The sequence below is a fragment of the Rhizopus delemar genome, genomic scaffold (assembly GCF_000149305.1).
Source record: "Rhizopus delemar RA 99-880 supercont3.6 genomic scaffold, whole genome shotgun sequence".
NCBI classification, from domain to species: domain Eukaryota; kingdom Fungi; phylum Mucoromycota; class Mucoromycetes; order Mucorales; family Rhizopodaceae; genus Rhizopus; species Rhizopus delemar.
Genome location: NW_027137832.1, coordinates 1455074 through 1472660, shown reverse-complemented (window position 1 = coordinate 1472660; position 17587 = coordinate 1455074). Strand labels below are relative to the sequence as shown.

Below are 17587 nucleotides of genomic sequence, written 5' to 3'. Positions count from 1 at the left end.
TGGTTTGTTTATAGAAAGGATAAAACTAAAATGACTTTGACGTGATACACGACTTTCTCTTATTCCCAAAAGAAGGAGATGAACCGAAGTTCAATATAAAAGAACTCCTTGACTCATTTTAATCAAAAGTCAATATATGCTTCACCAAGGGACTATTAAAACTTATAAATAAGGAGCAGTTACACAGTCCACACAAACGCACATACGGAGAATAGGTTCTTTACCGCCTACAATCAACAAAAAGCGTGGTTCTGCTTCTTTCACGTCATTTGGAACCCTTCTTTGTTTGAAATTTAAACCTTACTTTCTTTGTCACAGCAAAACATGTTCCTTTCATCCTTTCTTCTTCAATTGATAAATGACTAGAACGTATTTTATTTGGTGCACAATGAAGATTCGTTTGTAACACATCAATTGTATTCTATTTGAAATAAAATTAAAAAGATAACGGGTAGGATGTGTCAAACAGTCAATGGTTACAAAATATGAAGGAGGAGTTTCCTTTTTAAACGGTGCCTCTCCCTCGGATCTGCAAAAAATAAAGAAAAAAAAAAAAAAAAAAGAAGGGGAAGGAAAAGGATAAGAGGATGAAATAAACAAAATGAATTGTACTGGCAAGCAATCAAAACCAAACAGAGTCTTTTTAGGGTGGATATCAATACAAAACGAATCTTTTTTTAAAATAGGACTGTGCATGAAAAAGTAAAGCATTGAAACCAAACTTTTGTGAAGATCCTGATTACTGGTATGAATTCCCATTTTTAAATAAAACAAAAAAGACTGTAATCCTTTACTCTCCCTTTCATCATCAAACTCGGTCACAGTCTGAAGGTTTGATGTTCTTTCCCCCCCCTTCTGTTCTTTTCCCCCCTTTTTCTTAAATAAATATTTTTTTCTATTTTTTTTTTCCCTTTTTTTTTTTTTATTTATTTATTTTATTGAATGGACAGAAATCCAGTTTTACAAGGCAAGTTTAAATAGTTGATAACAGGTTAATAATAAATGAATAGATTTACAAAGTGTGAATGAAAGGAATCTTTATGATGAAGATAATAATCATCCTCCCCCTCAATTATTTGATAACCTTGATCTTAACACATTCTATCAACCATTAAATCAGCAACAAATATATTCTACAAATATCAACGGATTCTATCACCAACCTCAATTACATTCAATTCAACAACCACAGGATTATTTATCTATTTATCAACAACAGCAACATAACGGGATATTACTTTCAAGACACAATAGTAACAATAGCAACAATAACAATGGGGTCTATTCAACCTATCTTCCTATTAATTATATACCAGAGCAGCAGCAGCAACAACAACAACAACAACAACAAAGCAAACGTAAAATAAATGAATTTGAAGTAGTCAAAAGGAAATCAAAATCAAGAAAGAGAAAAAACAATAAAATCATTGACCCAAATGCCCCACCAAAACCTAAAAGAAAGACTGGATTAAATAAACCACTTTTGTTAAGTCCTGTTTTATCCGATCTTATGGATGGAGCCAAGGAGGTAATAACACAAGAAATCATACATTAGCAAAATACAAATAATTTAAATAGCTTTCAAGACCTGAACTTGTCCAAAAGTTGTGGAAATACATTAAAGAAAATGACCTTCAAGATCCTGCAGACAGAAGATTTATTTTATGCGATGTTAAACTTAAAAAGATATTTGAACAGGATCGTATCAATAGTTTTGCAATGAATAAAGATCTATCCGCTCATCTAACAAAGAAAGATGAAGAACCATTGCAACAAGAACAACAAGAACAGCAGCAAAATCATGTTGAATTTCTAATCAACCTTCCCTAATCCTTCCCCTCTTTTCTTCTTTACCCTTCTTTTCCCTTATTTTAAACACACGAAAAAAAAAAAAATTAAAGCCAAAGCATCACACACGAAATGCATTTTTTTTTTTTATGTAAATAAAAATCAAGTTGGTCTTAACAAATGATCAATTTTATAAGCAATTCCATTTATGGCTTCAACTGGATGATTGATATCAACGTTTGCATTCTTATTTAAAACCGTTCTTTTAGAGAAAAAGTGATATTTGACTGAAATCGATTGTCCGGGTAGTAGGGTGTCCAAAGAATGAGCCTTGTTGAGTGAGTTGGGATCAAGTTTCACATTGGGTACAATGTGATTTCTCAAAAAGGCTTCCAAATGACTACGTGTATAAACATCAAGTTCTTTTTTAAACGCACTGTTAACTGGACAAAAGACAGTATAGACTTGGTTGTTGTCTGTGTCTGTGTGATTAAGCAAGTTGAAGATGTCTTCTACTTGGGTTAGTGCATCCATAAAGGTAGATAAGGATGGGTCAGGAGCAAGCTTATCAAACAAGGACTGTCCTTCACTGTTTGATTTATAATCAATCGCACTTGGTTCATATAATAACCTTTGTGCTATAACAAGTGGATATAAAATCGTCAAAAATAATAAAAATTTCAACATGAATTGAAAAAAAAAAAAGGAAAAAAAAAATTTGTTTATTGATGTAATATTTTTCTAATATTTGTATTATTTCTTCCACAAGGATCTAAGGGATGATCTTACTTTATAACCGAATGTTTCCATTTCTTCTAAAACCAAATGGAATCGAGGGTCCTTTTTATGAGATAATTTTCTTGCCAACAGAGCATAACATCTTTCGGGTGGAAGAATACCGTATTCTTTCATTGTTTCAAGGTAGCTGAAGGCTTCTTCATAATTAGCTCGGTTACAAGAAAGCTCAATCATTTTTATATAAGTGTCTATATTAGGGCTAATGTTTGCCTTCTTCATCTCTTCAATCACAACCTTATCCATCTTGTCCACTCGTGCCTTAATACAAACACCTAAAATAGCATTGTATGTATCCACGTCTGGTTTCACACCCAGATTCTCTGCCTCACGATGGGTAAATATCGTACGCTCAAGGTCACCAGCATCAGCACAGGCAGCAATCACCACATTAAAAGCTGTCACGTCCACTGCCTTTTTCTCTCTTCTTAATTCTTCCAAGATGTAATAAGCTTTGTCGATCGTCTTGATATCCTTGCTCAACTTTTCACGAAGCGCGTAAATAGCATTCATTGTAGGTGGGACGCCTGAGACACGCATGATGTCAAGCACGTTAAATGCACTCTTCAAATCATCCTTGACAAGAAAGGCTTCCATCAGTGGTGTAAAATAATGTTCCTTGTAAGGGTATCCATTCGTACTTAATTGGCGGATCACGTCTGTAGCTAATTTGGTGTCTCCCTTTTTGGCTGCTACTCGAAGTACTTGAAGACAGGTGCCTTCGTCAGGACGTAAAGAGTGTTCCGTAATTGCCTTGTTCCAGCAATAATTGACCATTTCATACTAATAGCAACCATCTCAATACTCACAACCCCATCTCTCTCGCTTTTTTTTTTCTTTACCTCGTCTCTACGTGTTCCAAGCCGCAACACATCAAAGTACATACGAGGCTCATTCTGAACAGCCAATCCTTTTTCTTCTGCTTCTTTTAATAGAGCAAAGGCCGTGTTGGAAGCCTTTGCGCGACAGGAACGGATCAGGAGGGAATAGGTAAGTAAGGTAGGTTCGATTCCTCTCTTTTTCATGTCTTCAAGTGTTTCTAACGCAAGTTCAATATTATTTTGTTGACCCCTTAATAAATGATAATAAGTGACACTGTTTAATTCTATTCCTTTTTGTTGCATCTCTTCTTTCAGTCGGTTCTGTAAAGCAATATTTTTATCATTTCCAAAAGCCTATACAAAAAAGGAATAAACAATGGATCTTTTATAGTGCTATATAATATACCTCCATGATAAGATTGTAACTGTCTGTAGTAGGAGATACTCCTTCCTCCTCCATCTTTCTTAATGTCTCAGTCACATTCGTTTGATCTTTAGCTCTAGCATAAGCAGCCAACAGGGCATTGTATGTATTCAGGTCATAACGAAGCTTCTGACTGTTCATCTCTCCAACAACATTCAATACTTTTTTTAAAACTGATTCAGGAGAACTTTTACGAGAACGTACAAGACTAATAAGTTGATTGTTATAGTTTGTGAGTGAAGCAGTAGGGTGGAATAAAGTGTTTTTGCCAGTTTCGTTAGTTACAGTGGAACTAAAACGAGCTTTTCTCTTTTTTATCAGTGTCAAATCTTGTTTGTAAATTAACTTTTCTTACTTGATCTTTTCACCCATTGTTTATTGACCAATGATAACCTGGTGGAAAGTAAAGTTGCTCGATTCATTTTCTTTACTAATCTGTCAAAAGTAAAAAGAAGAGTGGCTAGGGGCAAAGTGAATAATTCTGGGGTGCGCAAAAAAAAAGAGCCAACAGCGGAGACTAATTCCCTTTTTTTTTGGTTTCATTCTCTTTCTCTCTTACTCGCGTTGTACCTAATGGGATAAGATAGTTTACATGTAGTCATTTTATGATCTAACTGTCTGCAGCTCTCTTGTAAAAAAAAAGGTTTCAGCTATATTTGATTTACTTTCTTTCCTAGATTAAAATTGACGTTCATACTCTGATTTCTGAAAAGTCACACAACAGTCACTGATGAGAGTGGAGTGGTAAGATACAATTGAAAATCAAAGTTGCCAACACCCAAATTAATTACACTCATATAAATCAAGTAGTGATTAATTTATATCCAACTCTTGGCTAATCATGCTTACTTTAACAAACTTAAAAAGCAGCACACTTAGAGTAAATTTTACATTTTTTTTCTATGAACAATTGCTTTTGCCTATGTATTTCAGCTGTCGATCAACCATGAGTTTTGCTAAATATGTCACCTACCCTCAAGCCTCAACGCGGAAGGGGAAATCTCACAATGTAACATGACCAACCCATTTGAATTCAAGGTCGGTCTTGTCATCAATGACGATACAGATAATGATCAAGTTTATTGAATACATCCACTGGTGTCATTTATTGTGCGAATACGTGGCTATGGCTAGCACAAAGTACACTGTTATCCTTGGATCGCAGATCCACAATTGTGACACAAGTAGCTAATTGGAATATTGAGTCCAGATTGCTCTCCTACTTTTGCATTCACGCGACAAAATTATTTGCTGCATCCAAAGCCAGCCCCTACAATTTATGTCATAGTACATTAGCTAACCATATCCAGAATGGTAAAGTATCATCTTCACGAACATGACGTTGGCAAACGACCTGGGAAGCAACGGCAGTTCATGCAAACTGAGACACAGTGTGGATTGTGATAACTGTAGCAATCTATAGATCCCATTGTAGATCAAATCCGTGGCATAGATTTTGCATTTTGACCCTTGTCGTGCAGCCTGATAAGAATTTTTTGCGTCTGTGTTTGCAGGTGTGTCTTTTTTTTTTTTGCCAAGGTACCGCAGACGACAGAATGTTAAGCAGCATTGAAGATAAGTTGGTGCAGGATCAAGCTCATTTGCCTAGCCAACTTTGCAAAGTCAGAAATATCGTGCTAGTTGGGCTTGAAGGATACGTTGAATTCCAAAGCGCCCGATGCAGTTATTGAATGAGTGGTCTTGGCGTAGACAATCCAGTCCGATCTGTAAACGATACCCGTCTTCTTGTTGCCACCACAATCATTGTCTTCATCGCTACTGCTGCTGCTGCTATTGTCGTCACCAACAGCTGGACCAATATCATCGTCTTCTCGACCACGCATCTTGCGTTTAATTCCCAGCAATTTTCTATTTGCCCTATTAATGCAATTATGGCACCCTGCTTTATTTCTTGTATTCCACTCACCAATTATGCCTGAATTTGATTTCAGATCCACAGACTGTCTCATATCCAGGTGCCGGTACTCAAAGGTGTCCTCAATTAAATATATATATATATATATATTCCCATTGGTTGGAAATTAAACGGCCAACTTTATATAAAGCGAAAGCGGCTGGTAAATGACTTTTCATCTTGGCATTGTCTACAGTTAATGCAAGATTTTGGTAGCCGGAAAGTCTTGTTCATGTTCAGAATTAGGGGTCTCTAAAAGGAATTGAGTACTTACCACCTTCAGCTTTTTCCAAGTTGTGTCCTGCGCCTGTAGAAAAACAAAGGTAAAACATACAATCACACTCAAAAAAGGAATATCTTGCCAGTGTAAGTTGGGAGCACCAATTCGAAACGTTTTTGTCGGTTTCAGGAATTTTCTGCTTTAAGCCAATTGTTCCAGCTATAGTTCGAAGCTGTTCCGTTGTGAACGTAAGATAACAATCGATCATCCCTTGCCAAAAGTAATCAAGTGTCAATAGATCTGCGTCTGACAGTGGTTCCAATTCCTTGTAGCGTTGTCGTGCCATCTCCAGGTAGGCACAGGTTTTGTCCGACATGTCAAGATCATCGACAATCCACTATGAGAAAAAAAAAGAAAAGAAAAAAAAAGTGAGGTGCAAACAGAACGAGGCATGGATTTTACCTTTTGATCACCAGGATCGGGTGAAATACTGTGTTTGTCAACATTTGCTATTTTGTATCAACGGGTTCGCAAACTGTATAGGCTCTAATAAAAGAATTGCGAGAAAGGAGTAGGTGTCACTATCATAAAAAAATCGTTGTCATCACGCCAACGTTTTCTTTTTCAATGTGTTTCTCAAATGCTACTCCATCACCGTAGTATTCTGGACAGTAGCAGCAGCCTTAAAAAGCCGTTGCGTTACTTGCTTTAGTTTGTACAAAGATGACGCTGGAACTGTCTTTCCTTCCTTTCATTCAATCACATTTCATAGTGTGCTTTCTGCAAAAGTGGACACGTAAGTTCCTGTCTGACATAAACAAGTCAATAAGATACAGCCTTATTGTTCTGGACTAAACCTTTACAAATGAGTTTAAGTAAGAATAAATCCTGATAACCAGTAATTATAGTGAGTAATACGTTAATGTTTAGACAGTTGATTATTAACATCAGTTATAAATTTTTTCTTGGGTCAAATCATGTCAGTAGTAACTATCACTTGTCATCTAATCTCAACTGATATGAATAGCCTTGAAATATTTTTTTAATAAAAATATTAGACTTTGAAACTGTCATTTGGTTTTGCTGATTCTTCTTTATCCTATTTTTTTTATACTTGAAACACTTCAAAACGTTCATTCTTTCAAAGGAATATCGATCGGACAAGCATTCATGATCAATGTCTTTTTCATAATTGTTGATGTTGCTATGAATTCAAAAAGACAAAATGAGCAGTATAGGGAGTATGTTCGAGGAACAAGAATGATATTGCACAAAAGCACGCATGCCTTAAGACTCTGTGGGAGACACTCTGAAAACTATGGCGAGCATCATGGGACAATTATAAATGATATATAATAAAATGCTTGAGGAGTGGTAAGCAGCACAAAAAGGTTGCAAGTGACACAAGATAGCAAGAAAGCCGTTTGGGATGTACAATTGGCAAGATAATGTACAATCGTAACCACTGGATCTTTCCCCGTCTGTTTATTCAAATGGATCCATTAATGATCATAAAAGTATATTGGTTCTAATGCCAAAACACTGTAAAATTTGTTCAAGGAGGGTCGTTTTTTTTTGGTAAGCGACTTCAATCTTGAACACAAAGATTTTTTGAACAATGACAACTTCTTGAAACAGCGACTTTACTTGCTAAAATGACTGTATAAAAAGCACGCTCACAACCTGTTTGATATAAGCTATAAAAAGCTATAAATTTTTAAAAGAGGATACAAGTCATTTTTAACCAAGAATAAAACTTGCAAGTTGACAAAGGCACCAAGGCTTTATTTTTTATGTGCAAACAAAAGATGTGAAAATAAAGATTTTAGTTTATAAAAGATACGAATTTTTTTTTTTTTTGATAGTTGATACAAGATGTACATATAACTTGTTTATTTACAGATATAGATAGAATAAATATGAATAATATTACACTGACACATACAATACAAAAGGGAGGAAGGAGATGCCAATTGGATCCCTTTTTTCTTTTCTATGAAGCACTTTCATTTTTAATTACACTATTGACACATCCATTTTCCACACGAAGGTGTCGATTCAAGGCATCCATTCTAGCAAATGTCTTGTTACAATATTGGCATGCAAATGGCTTGATCCCCCAATGAAGCTTTTCATGTCGATTACGATCATGTTGCCGAGCAAATTTTCTACCACAATGACTGCAAGCAAAAGGCTTTTCTGAGGTATGGGTACGCATGTGAGAGGAAAGGTTGTAGGGACGATTGAAGACCTTGCCACATCCAGGATGAGGACATGGATGGTTGCCGTTTTCTGTCGAATTCGATCGCGCTCTCTTTTCGCTCAGCGTTCGACGTACAGAGACAGCTTTCTGAGTGGTTGAGATCAGGTCATGCGAGGGCTTGGGTGGTTCGGACAGCCCACGGTTTCTGGTGGTAGGAACCTTCTTGACCGCCAGGTGCTCTTCGAAAGAAGAGGAGGAGGGTATGACGACCTGGTTTAACAGATCAAGTGAATGAAAGGAACTCGTGTCAAAATCGTCCGTTGTGTTCACTGAGGAAGCAGGAGAGAGCTGCATGTTGGGTGTCCAGCATAACCAGTCGGTACCTTGATGTCCTGCATTCAAGAATTCATCAAGAAATGATGGCGATGGTTGAGGTGGTTGTGTTGTTAGCTCTGATGAATGTGCTGCTATAAATCGATCGACGAGTTCTAAAGGAGGAGGAGCAGTGACAGGTGTTGGCTCTGTGACTGAAATACAAGGTTGGATTTCTAAGCTTAATCTGTTATTTCTATTGGTTTGAGGGGTATTTTGAGACAAGGTTGGAACCAAAGGTGTAATCAAAGGGAAGCCCAATCCTTGAGGATAAAGCTCGCTTTGAGAAAAAAAGTTTAAGAAACTTGAGTCTGTGTTTTGGTTATTGATTGATTGATAGGAATTATAACGAGAAGACCACATATTCAAGGTTGATTGTCTTTTACTTTTCTAATTTCTCAAACGTTTTTATACTTTTTTTTTTTTTTTAATAGAGTCATGCTTGTGTATTTTTAGCAACACAGTTTCACAAACTGTTTGTGATATGTCGTTTGCTCAGCTTTCTAAAGGTAAATGCTCTTTTTTCAAACATCCATAAGACCTCACATCTAAAAATAAATGATGTTGCAGAATTAATTAGTCAACAGGCAGACTGTCTTTTTTTTTTTTTTTTTTTTTTTTTTTTTTTTTTTTTTTTTTTTTTTAAATGCATTCTTAAAAGAGTCAATTTATGAAGACGCGTTTTGCTGGATAGGGTTTTGCTCATGAAAACATGAAAGAGATTTGAACCAAAGAGGACAAGTGGATAGCATTACAGTGCCTAGAAAGTAGATGATGGCCTGTGCTGTAGTATACACCATCTTTTACAGGGTTGATTGTAAGCATCTATAAGATGTAAACTCTGAAAGTGATGGGTTTAATAAATCAATATAAATTGTATTAAACCTTATAAAAATAGTTTTAATAATGACCTTTAGACGAAATCGGCAATGGCCCTGTTCTCATTCGTCTCGCTCTTTGTCATTTCAAAGTGGATAAGGGCTGTGCATGGGCTTGTGACAAGGAAGACTTTTTACCAAATTTGAAACAGGAAAAATCCGCAACTGTCTTGACTAATCGTTTGGCCCGAGATGCATTTGGTTCTGTTGACGTATGGGTTCCTTCATCGATTGTTTGGGCTAAGCAAAAAAAATAAATAAATAAGAGAACAGCCATTCTGATAAATCAATGAGAATCGCATGACTGTGATTGTATGCTTTTTGCTGCTATGCTGGCAAAGAAATGATTGTTGAACCGGCAAGAGGTTTGAAAGTTGCGACTGGCAATAGACACCCTGTTTTCATGTAACGCAAAGGTTTGGAAAATGCAGTTCAGCTGACGATTGCTTGCAGTAGGCACCTACTTCCTTAATGGGCTGCTGACGAGTCCTTTTCTTCTAAATTGGTTTTTAAAGGTGAAAAGTTATTAATAAGGCCTCACTACAAACCACCCCTCATCCACTTTCTCATACCGCTTTTTTTCAAACACATGCATTACTGCGCTGTCATGGAAACTTGGCTTAGTCCTAATGAATCCTATTTTTTTTTTTTTTCTCTCTCTCTCTCTTTCGCAGTCGGTTCCCAAAAAATAGGTTTACATAGTTACACAAAATCAAAATGTCCCTACCTCTTTTTTCATCATTTAGTTTACAAAAGCAGCCTATGTCAGTAGGATGGTTGAATGAAAAGTACAAGAAACATGCTGAATACAACCAACATTAGGATTTCAAAGGCTATCATTACTAACATGACTTTATCAATAAAAAAAAAAAAAGAAAGACAAGCAATCACAGAATAACCTTGGTCAAAGGCATATATAAAAAAAAAGGTTGTATTGAATGTGTTTATATCTTGAAAAGCTTATTTAATTTTGAAACAAAAATGATTTATTTTTATCGACACCCTACAAGGACACTGGCATCATCCAATTCTGATTGAACCAGTGAGGTTTTATATTTTGTACAAAAATAGAAATAAGAAGGTTGAAAGATGAAGAGGATCTTTTTTTTCTCTCTCTCTTTTTTCTTTATGTGACAAACATAAAGTGATAGGTACATGAATTGTTCAATTGAAAAAGAGAAGCACAAGATTAGATTTAATAAACACGAATAAACAAAAATGATATTTGTGGTAGTGCTTGGTGATATCTTATTGAAATCAAATTACATTCATAAAATATATCTCAGGACAAATAAAGCTGTGAATTTAGAAATTAAAAAAGTTTTGAGGTTGATTAGTGATTAATGAAATGATGCTCAATAAAAGATTGAGAAGAACTGTTCAATAGAATATGAGTTAAAGCTATACAGAATAAAATGTCAGTGCGTCAAAAAGAACGGTTGACATTGCTTACAGCCTAGTCTTATTGTACAAAAAGCTCATGATCAAGTTTGAGATGAAACATGCTAAAAAAATAGGCTCTCTTTCTTTCTTTTCTTTTCGTTTATCTTGCTGTATGATGGTAAAAATAATAAAGAAAGAGGTGAAAACAAAGATCGAGAAACAGCATGAGTACTTTTTGAGACAGATCTTCTTACAGTTTAAGTTAAAGTAAAAATTATTCTAATTGAAGGCAGGTATTTATATCTTATTGAATGAGTGGCTTGATATCTTTTATTGTAAGCGTTCTTCTAATCTTCAGGTACTTTAGCAAGTGTCATCTCTAATTATGATTATGAAAACTTTTCATTTGTTCTTTTTTATGTTTGTCATAGATTATCTTTTATTTTGGGAATTCCTCACTGATTTGAATAACGTTATTTTACGCGTTATTTCAATTATGTGAAAGATTAGCAATATTCCTAACATTGGATTGGATTTGGTTATTTTAGTTGATACTTCTTCTTATCAAAGAGCTCTCATTAATACAATACATATTCTAAAGAACATGTTTAATTGGAATTGATTGTATGATCTTACTTGAATAAACTTATATTTTATTTTAATCATGACCTTGTATTAAGACTTATATTTATCAATGTCAACTACAATCAGTTACTGTTCTACAGCATGTCTAACCGAAATCAATCACAAATGTGATGTGGTTATCTGATTGAACATGTGAAAATCCTTTGTTAAATGAAGGGATCAAATGAAATCAGCTTAATTTCTTGATTTTAATACCCATATTACAGCATATTGTCTTTTGTAGCAATCATTAGACTATCATAAATAAAAACTCATTTCATTCTTGACAGTATTTTGTTTTCTCTCTTTTCTTTAGTACACTCTTTCCAGAAAGTAAATTCGCCCTGGTGGAAAAGCAATTCACCTGATGGCAAGAACAAAATTCGTGTTGTACGAAATGCAAATTCATCTTGGCTGACAAATCAGATGTCCTGCTGCCAAGAATAGTTTGTAGGGTAAGCCTTGACGTTTTTGAATATATAAGAGAACGTCAAGTGCTTGCCCTTGATTGATTCCTTTTTCACAATTACATCAAAAATTACAAATAATGAACATTCAATACTTGTTTCAAATGGAAAAGGTTTTGTCGTCGACGAGTATGGCAGACCTGAGCCAATGGATTATATTGTTGATGAGGAGCAATTTCGCCTTGAAACACTGAGCTCTCATACACAATATCTAGCTCAACTGCCTCTGGAGAGTGAGAAAGAACTAGAGGTAATGCAGGTGAAAAAGGAGGCAAAGCCTAATAGTGATATCACTATGAGGGAATCATCAGTGAAGCAAAAATATACACGCTATTCTGATCAGGACAAAGTGAGGTTCTTCAAACTGCTGTTTGAGAAATGTCTAAGTACAGCCACTGCTGCAAAACAGCTTGGGATTTACGTTCGTACAACTCAAAAATGAGATAAACAGTACGAGAAGGATCCTGATAGTATTTTTGAGAAACGGAGAAAGACTGGTCGTCCACATATTCTCCGTGAGGAACACAAGAGTGTTACTCTCGAGCACATTGATGAGAAACCTTCAGTTGTCCTAGACGAATTGATGAAGAAGTTAAAGCAAATATTCACATAATTAAAAGTATCTAAAGGCATTTTGTTTGATTTTATAAAAAAAATACTGCAATTTATCTCTCAAAAAGGCTCGGCTTCAACCCATAGACCGGAACAGTGAAGAAAAGATTCAAGAGCGCTTGGATTGGACTCGTAAGTGAGAAAAAACAGACATGGATTTTACGAGAAACTGCGTCTTTCTTGACAAATCCTCTCTCCATATTAATTTGAAACGTAGTATGGCATGGTCAAAGAAAGGTGCACCAGCTATGGTCACAGTTCCCAAAACACGAGCAACAACAACAACAACAACCGTTTTAGACGCGATTTCTGCGGAAGGTCTAATTAAATGCAGCCTTAGACTTCCTCAGCCTCCATCCAATAAAAAGAGAAAATGAGGAGATGGTGTTGGGCATATAAGCAAAGGAACGGTTACGGGACACTATGTTAGCTTTCTAAAAGCCACAATGGATGAAATGGACCGTTATCCGCACATGAAAGGTCACTACCTCGTGATGGATAATGTTCCTGTCCATACAGCAGAGGACATAGCCAAATACGTAGAATATCGCGGCTACCGCTGGGCTTACTTGCCTTCATATTCCCCTGAACTTAATCCAATTGAGCAATTCTGGTCAGTGATCAAAAGTAAAGTAAAACGCAACATGTTTCTCAAGAAACGTTAATGACCCGGATCAGTGAAATATCTGATAGCTTGAAGCTAAGTCATTTTAAAGGCTTTACTGAACATTCTCATAGATACTTGGACAAGTGTCGTAATAAGCAAGCGCTCTGAAGAAGCTTGTAATCCACGGAAACAAGGTGTTGGCTAAAAAAAAAAAAAGAAAAAAATTACTTTTTTTTTTAATGATGCTTGATGCCAACAGAAAGATGCATTTATAGCGAAAATAAATGCTAATATGACAAATGACGAAGAAAGGTGGGTAACTATGAACAGGGAGCAAAGTACCCAAATTAAAAAAAAAAGGATATTAAAATGGGCATAAATTGCGGACTGATAAGAACTAAGCTGACTGCTTCTGTTTCTTGGATGATGATGACGACGATGATGATGAAATCGATGGTGATGTTGGTATGAAACACGGAGGCAGCACAGACGTATCAGTTGGGTTTTGGAAGGTCAGATGGCGGCGGGGCGCATGGTCAATGGCATGCAGAGTTTCTTCCACAATGGATCTTCCCAGCATGGCGAGTTCAAGTAATGGAATCATACATTGGACGAAGTCATTCACGCTGGATGGACACATCAGTTCATTCATTCGCCGGAATCGCACTACGTCGCCATGGGGAGCATCGAGTACCGTCAAGGTAATCCGGTTGCCTAATACATGAAGTAGTGTGTGAGTTATAAAACCGTGAATCCTGAAGAAAGTCATACCACTGATGTTGTAACCTAAGATTCGAATGTCAATGAGGCGGGCATTCGTGGTTTTTGCAATCCTGAGAAGCATATCTTTCATTACGATGGGCATCTTGATTTGACCGTCCTTCATGGCCTTCGAGGTATCGTTTGTCCCACTGATCTCCAGGCAGCCGAGCTCATTGTCTCCAGCCAAGTAAATGGTATCCATCTTGTGGCCTTGCTTCGCGTTGGGAGTTTGCTTCATGGCAGATAAGAGCCGCTTCCGATTCCGTGCGTCAGCGTTAGCCATGCTGCCCTTTTCCTTGCTATAGATGCCGTAAGCGAATTACTCTCAGGTTTTCCCTTCCAGAAGCCAGCATTCACTTACCTTATTGCTTGAACGGGAGAATCCCAAAAGACACTGTTGATAAAGCCCCAGAGTAGGTACAGTTTGTCCGTCTCCATGAGATCCAGCACATTCTTGTTCTTGCTGTGAATGAACAACCGTGCCGTAGACATCAAGGTAGTCGCCAGCCATGCTTTCAATTGTTCTTTCTCGACATCATAGTCCAACCGCTGAACAAACTTGTACGCATCACTAGCAGAAGTCTACATCATGGTTCAATAAAGAATGGGATGTTTGTCATCTATTGTTCCCAATTTTTACCAATTTTTCCAATTGATCCAGCAAGTCGTCTAGCTCCTTGGGTTGGGATCGCAGTATAGGCTTACCAAAGGCAAACAACTCTTCCAGCTCTTCAGATTTAAAGACATCTTGCCAATGCTGATCGCATAAATCCAGGATAAGAGAATGGCAAGGACTAGCAAAAGCAAATCAGGTTAGAGGCATTGACTCAAATGACAGCCTTGTTTCCAAGCGACTAACGAATTCTTACTGGGCATATTCGCAGCTCAGGGCGAATCTTCTCATCTTTTGTTCCACGGACTCAAGTTCACATTGCTGATCGACCGCCAATTGTCGCGTACTTTCCAATATCCAGCACTTGGATTTATCCAGCTGATCAAACATTTGTTTGATGGCGTTCTTATCCAATTCGGTCAACAGATGCTTCAAGACAGTGCAGGAGGAAGAGGTGGTGGTAGTGGAAACATCCGATGAAACAATAGACGAGGCAGTATCATTGACAATGTTATTGCCGGCAAGGTGTTGTAGTCGCGAGGCAATTGATTTCCAGTTGACGTTTCTCTTTTCCTATCATTGCCCAAAACATAAAATATGTTAAATACTTTGAGCTCAAAACAATTTCCAAGCTTACAATGCTCACGTTGAGAAGCTTGCCGCAAGCAATAATTCTTTTTGTCCAACTGCCTTGTATTGCATTAATTGTTGCATTTGGATCTGAGGATTGCACAATATAATCTTCCAAGTAAGCTATGACAGCTTGAAGCGAGACTATAGTTCCATCGCCAGCCAGTTTGGAAATTGCTGGGCAAACAACTATTCAATGATAAAATGAGTAATGGCACGTCATATTCTTGCCGGTACAGTATGACGCTTTACCTTCTTTATGTTTGGATTGCAAGTTATTTTCGCTTTCCAACATATTTGGTTGAGAGGCAAAATAAAAACGCAATAGAAAGCGTTTTTTTTTTGTTACCTGGGAATGGGAGTTGTTTGAGAGAATCAGTCTCCCAAAAAAAAGCCAACACTACACTCACTAGAAAAAACACTAGAAAATAAAATAGTATGACATCACGACAATAAACTCACTCGGCTAATGCTGCGGGCGCAACCTCCAGCTCTTACAGTGATGCTATAACTCATAGGGGCTCGTTGCGTGATTTCATACCGCAGAGGGGTGCTACTTTTACATCTTAAGCTTCGCACAAACAAAGTATTACCAGGCAGCTTATGGTTTGGTAAACTTCAATTGATAGATATTTCTAATATATTAAAATATTACATACTTTATCCTTTTGTAAAAAACAGTCGTAAAAAGCACTCCCTTATTTCACCCATCACAAAGGGCTTAGATGAAGGCAGTAAAAAATGCTAATAAATGTTATGCTTTGAATTTCGGCAAAAAAAAAACATTCTACTGTATAACTTTCATACTTATCAGTCATTCGTAAATGTTGAATCTTGCGAAGTGCTCTAAGATTCTTTTTTTCACAAAATTCAATATGTAAAATATTGGACTTATCGTCCTTGACATCATTTATATAGCATTATTTTTGTAAATTATAATGCTTTTTATTTATAATTCACTTTTAAGCAATGTGGTAAACCACATACAGCTCTTTTTTATCTCCTCGTATCAATTAAAATTGCTAAAGAATAGAGGCTATTTCTATATTTAGTATAATCCTTGGTCTGTGAGTAGCTAATGAGAGATTTCAATAATTTATAAGTATTATCACAATGCGTAGTTTATCCCATCGCTCGTAAAATCATAATCTTCTAGGCATTCTTTATCAAGCTATACATCGCAATAAGGGTCATTCCTTTTGCAGAACGGATCAAATGTACAATAACATATAATACTTCAAAAGGTATAAATAAAACACTCTTTTTCATTGTATTTTTCATTACCTCAGTTGTCAGAAGTAAAGGAGCTTTCATAAACTTGCTTGTTTCTGTCTTATGTTATTCCTATTCTAAATCTTTTGTAAAGAAATTTCAATGGTTGGATAATTGTTGTAGTAGCGCCCCTATGAGTTATGGAGTCACAGTAAGAGCTGGAGGTTGCGCCCGTAGCATTAGCCGAGTGAGTTTATTATCGTGACGTCATACTATTTTATTTTCTAGTGTTTTTTCTAGTGAGTGTAGTGTTGGCCTAAAAACTTTTTTTGTTTCTTCTCAGCTCTTGCATGGTCTCCTTATCATAGATCATCGCATGTATGATGGCCTTGTTTGGGTTATGTCCCATGTGCATGTTCTTTGTCTTGTTGGGTGACGCCCCGTAAGATTTATAATTATCATGTTGGGTGACGCCCCATATGATTAATCATCACATGTATAATGGCCTTGTTTGGGTTACGTCCCATTTGCATGTTCTTTGTCTTGTTGGGTGACGCCCCATATGATTAATCATCGTATGCATGAAGGCTTCGTTGGATTAAACCCAACATGCAGAATGTGGATGGACAGGTCAGATTATTCATCAGAGTTGCCAGTGTAAATTAACTTATCTTTTTTTTCATTTTATTGTGAACAAACATTTTTGCTCGCGGATCACCACGACCAATGTGGCCACTCACTGCTTATTGAAGAGTCAACAGCGTGCATTCATCCATATAGTGTACGCAAAAAAACATGAATGATTTACGTACTTCTTGATCAATTGTCATATCTGTTTTTTCCAGTGAACATATGGACGATATGGGTGATAGAGGTAAAATGACAGATACTCTCCAGATTAAGTGTATCGCTCCATTAACATTCCGGCTCCTCGTAGCTTTGATTCTTTTTTAATGCTGCACGAGTTCGATATAAAACCAACGCTGATTTCCCAGTGTACTGATAAAAAAAATGGTTTCATCGTCAACTCATCTTTTTTTTCCTCAACAGACACACGCACCTCTTGTAGGCGAATGCAAGTTTGTGTTTGTAGTGCGTGTTACGTATGAATTCGCCACAAAGGTTTTTTGGACAATGACAACTTCTTGAAACAGCGACTTTATTTGCTGAAATGACTGTATAAAAAGCTATAAATTTTTAAAAGAGGATACAAGTCATTTTTAACCAAGAATAAAACTTGCAAGTTGACAAAGGCACCAAG

At 36.5% G+C, this 17587-nt stretch overlaps 8 protein-coding genes across 8 annotated transcripts; 4 read left to right on the top strand and 4 right to left on the bottom strand.

Moving 5' to 3' along the window:
• Window positions 1-942: 942 nt before the first annotated feature.
• Window positions 943-1830, top strand: RO3G_08576 (uncharacterized protein; the record flags this gene model as incomplete). Its single annotated transcript, XM_067663166.1, has 3 exons — window positions 943-971; window positions 1021-1528; window positions 1579-1830. 3 exons carry the CDS (start codon window positions 943-945, stop codon window positions 1828-1830), a joined length of 789 nt encoding a protein of 262 aa, XP_067519267.1.
• Window positions 1831-2309: 479 nt separating this feature from the next.
• RO3G_08575 (uncharacterized protein) lies at window positions 2310-4200 on the bottom strand (the record flags this gene model as incomplete). The annotated part of the gene is made up of 5 exons (XM_067663165.1): window positions 2310-2426; window positions 2578-3366; window positions 3426-3758; window positions 3811-4036; window positions 4184-4200. 5 exons carry the CDS (start codon window positions 4198-4200, stop codon window positions 2310-2312), a joined length of 1482 nt encoding a protein of 493 aa, XP_067519266.1.
• Window positions 4201-5465: 1265 nt separating this feature from the next.
• On the bottom strand, window positions 5466-5672 carry RO3G_08574 (uncharacterized protein; the record flags this gene model as incomplete). Its single annotated transcript, XM_067663164.1, has 1 exon — window positions 5466-5672. The coding sequence occupies one exon, from the start codon at window positions 5670-5672 to the stop codon at window positions 5466-5468; it is 207 nt and encodes a 68-aa protein (XP_067519265.1).
• Window positions 5673-7956: 2284 nt separating this feature from the next.
• On the bottom strand, window positions 7957-8901 carry RO3G_08573 (uncharacterized protein; the record flags this gene model as incomplete). The annotated part of the gene is made up of 1 exon (XM_067663163.1): window positions 7957-8901. The coding sequence occupies one exon, from the start codon at window positions 8899-8901 to the stop codon at window positions 7957-7959; it is 945 nt and encodes a 314-aa protein (XP_067519264.1).
• A 408-nt stretch (window positions 8902-9309) lies between these two features.
• On the top strand, window positions 9310-9673 carry RO3G_08572 (uncharacterized protein; the record flags this gene model as incomplete). The annotated part of the gene is made up of 2 exons (XM_067663162.1): window positions 9310-9355; window positions 9456-9673. The coding sequence occupies 2 exons, from the start codon at window positions 9310-9312 to the stop codon at window positions 9671-9673; spliced, it is 264 nt and encodes an 87-aa protein (XP_067519263.1).
• A 2365-nt stretch (window positions 9674-12038) lies between these two features.
• Window positions 12039-12802, top strand: RO3G_08571 (uncharacterized protein; the record flags this gene model as incomplete). Its single annotated transcript, XM_067663161.1, has 3 exons — window positions 12039-12239; window positions 12571-12634; window positions 12720-12802. The coding sequence occupies 3 exons, from the start codon at window positions 12039-12041 to the stop codon at window positions 12800-12802; spliced, it is 348 nt and encodes a 115-aa protein (XP_067519262.1).
• Window positions 12803-12957: 155 nt separating this feature from the next.
• RO3G_08570 (uncharacterized protein) lies at window positions 12958-13314 on the top strand (the record flags this gene model as incomplete). The annotated part of the gene is made up of 2 exons (XM_067663160.1): window positions 12958-13129; window positions 13241-13314. 2 exons carry the CDS (start codon window positions 12958-12960, stop codon window positions 13312-13314), a joined length of 246 nt encoding a protein of 81 aa, XP_067519261.1.
• Window positions 13315-13805: 491 nt separating this feature from the next.
• On the bottom strand, window positions 13806-15409 carry RO3G_08569 (uncharacterized protein; the record flags this gene model as incomplete). The annotated part of the gene is made up of 7 exons (XM_067663159.1): window positions 13806-13823; window positions 13966-14170; window positions 14233-14453; window positions 14512-14665; window positions 14741-15057; window positions 15122-15303; window positions 15367-15409. 7 exons carry the CDS (start codon window positions 15407-15409, stop codon window positions 13806-13808), a joined length of 1140 nt encoding a protein of 379 aa, XP_067519260.1.
• Window positions 15410-17587: the final 2178 nt, after the last annotated feature.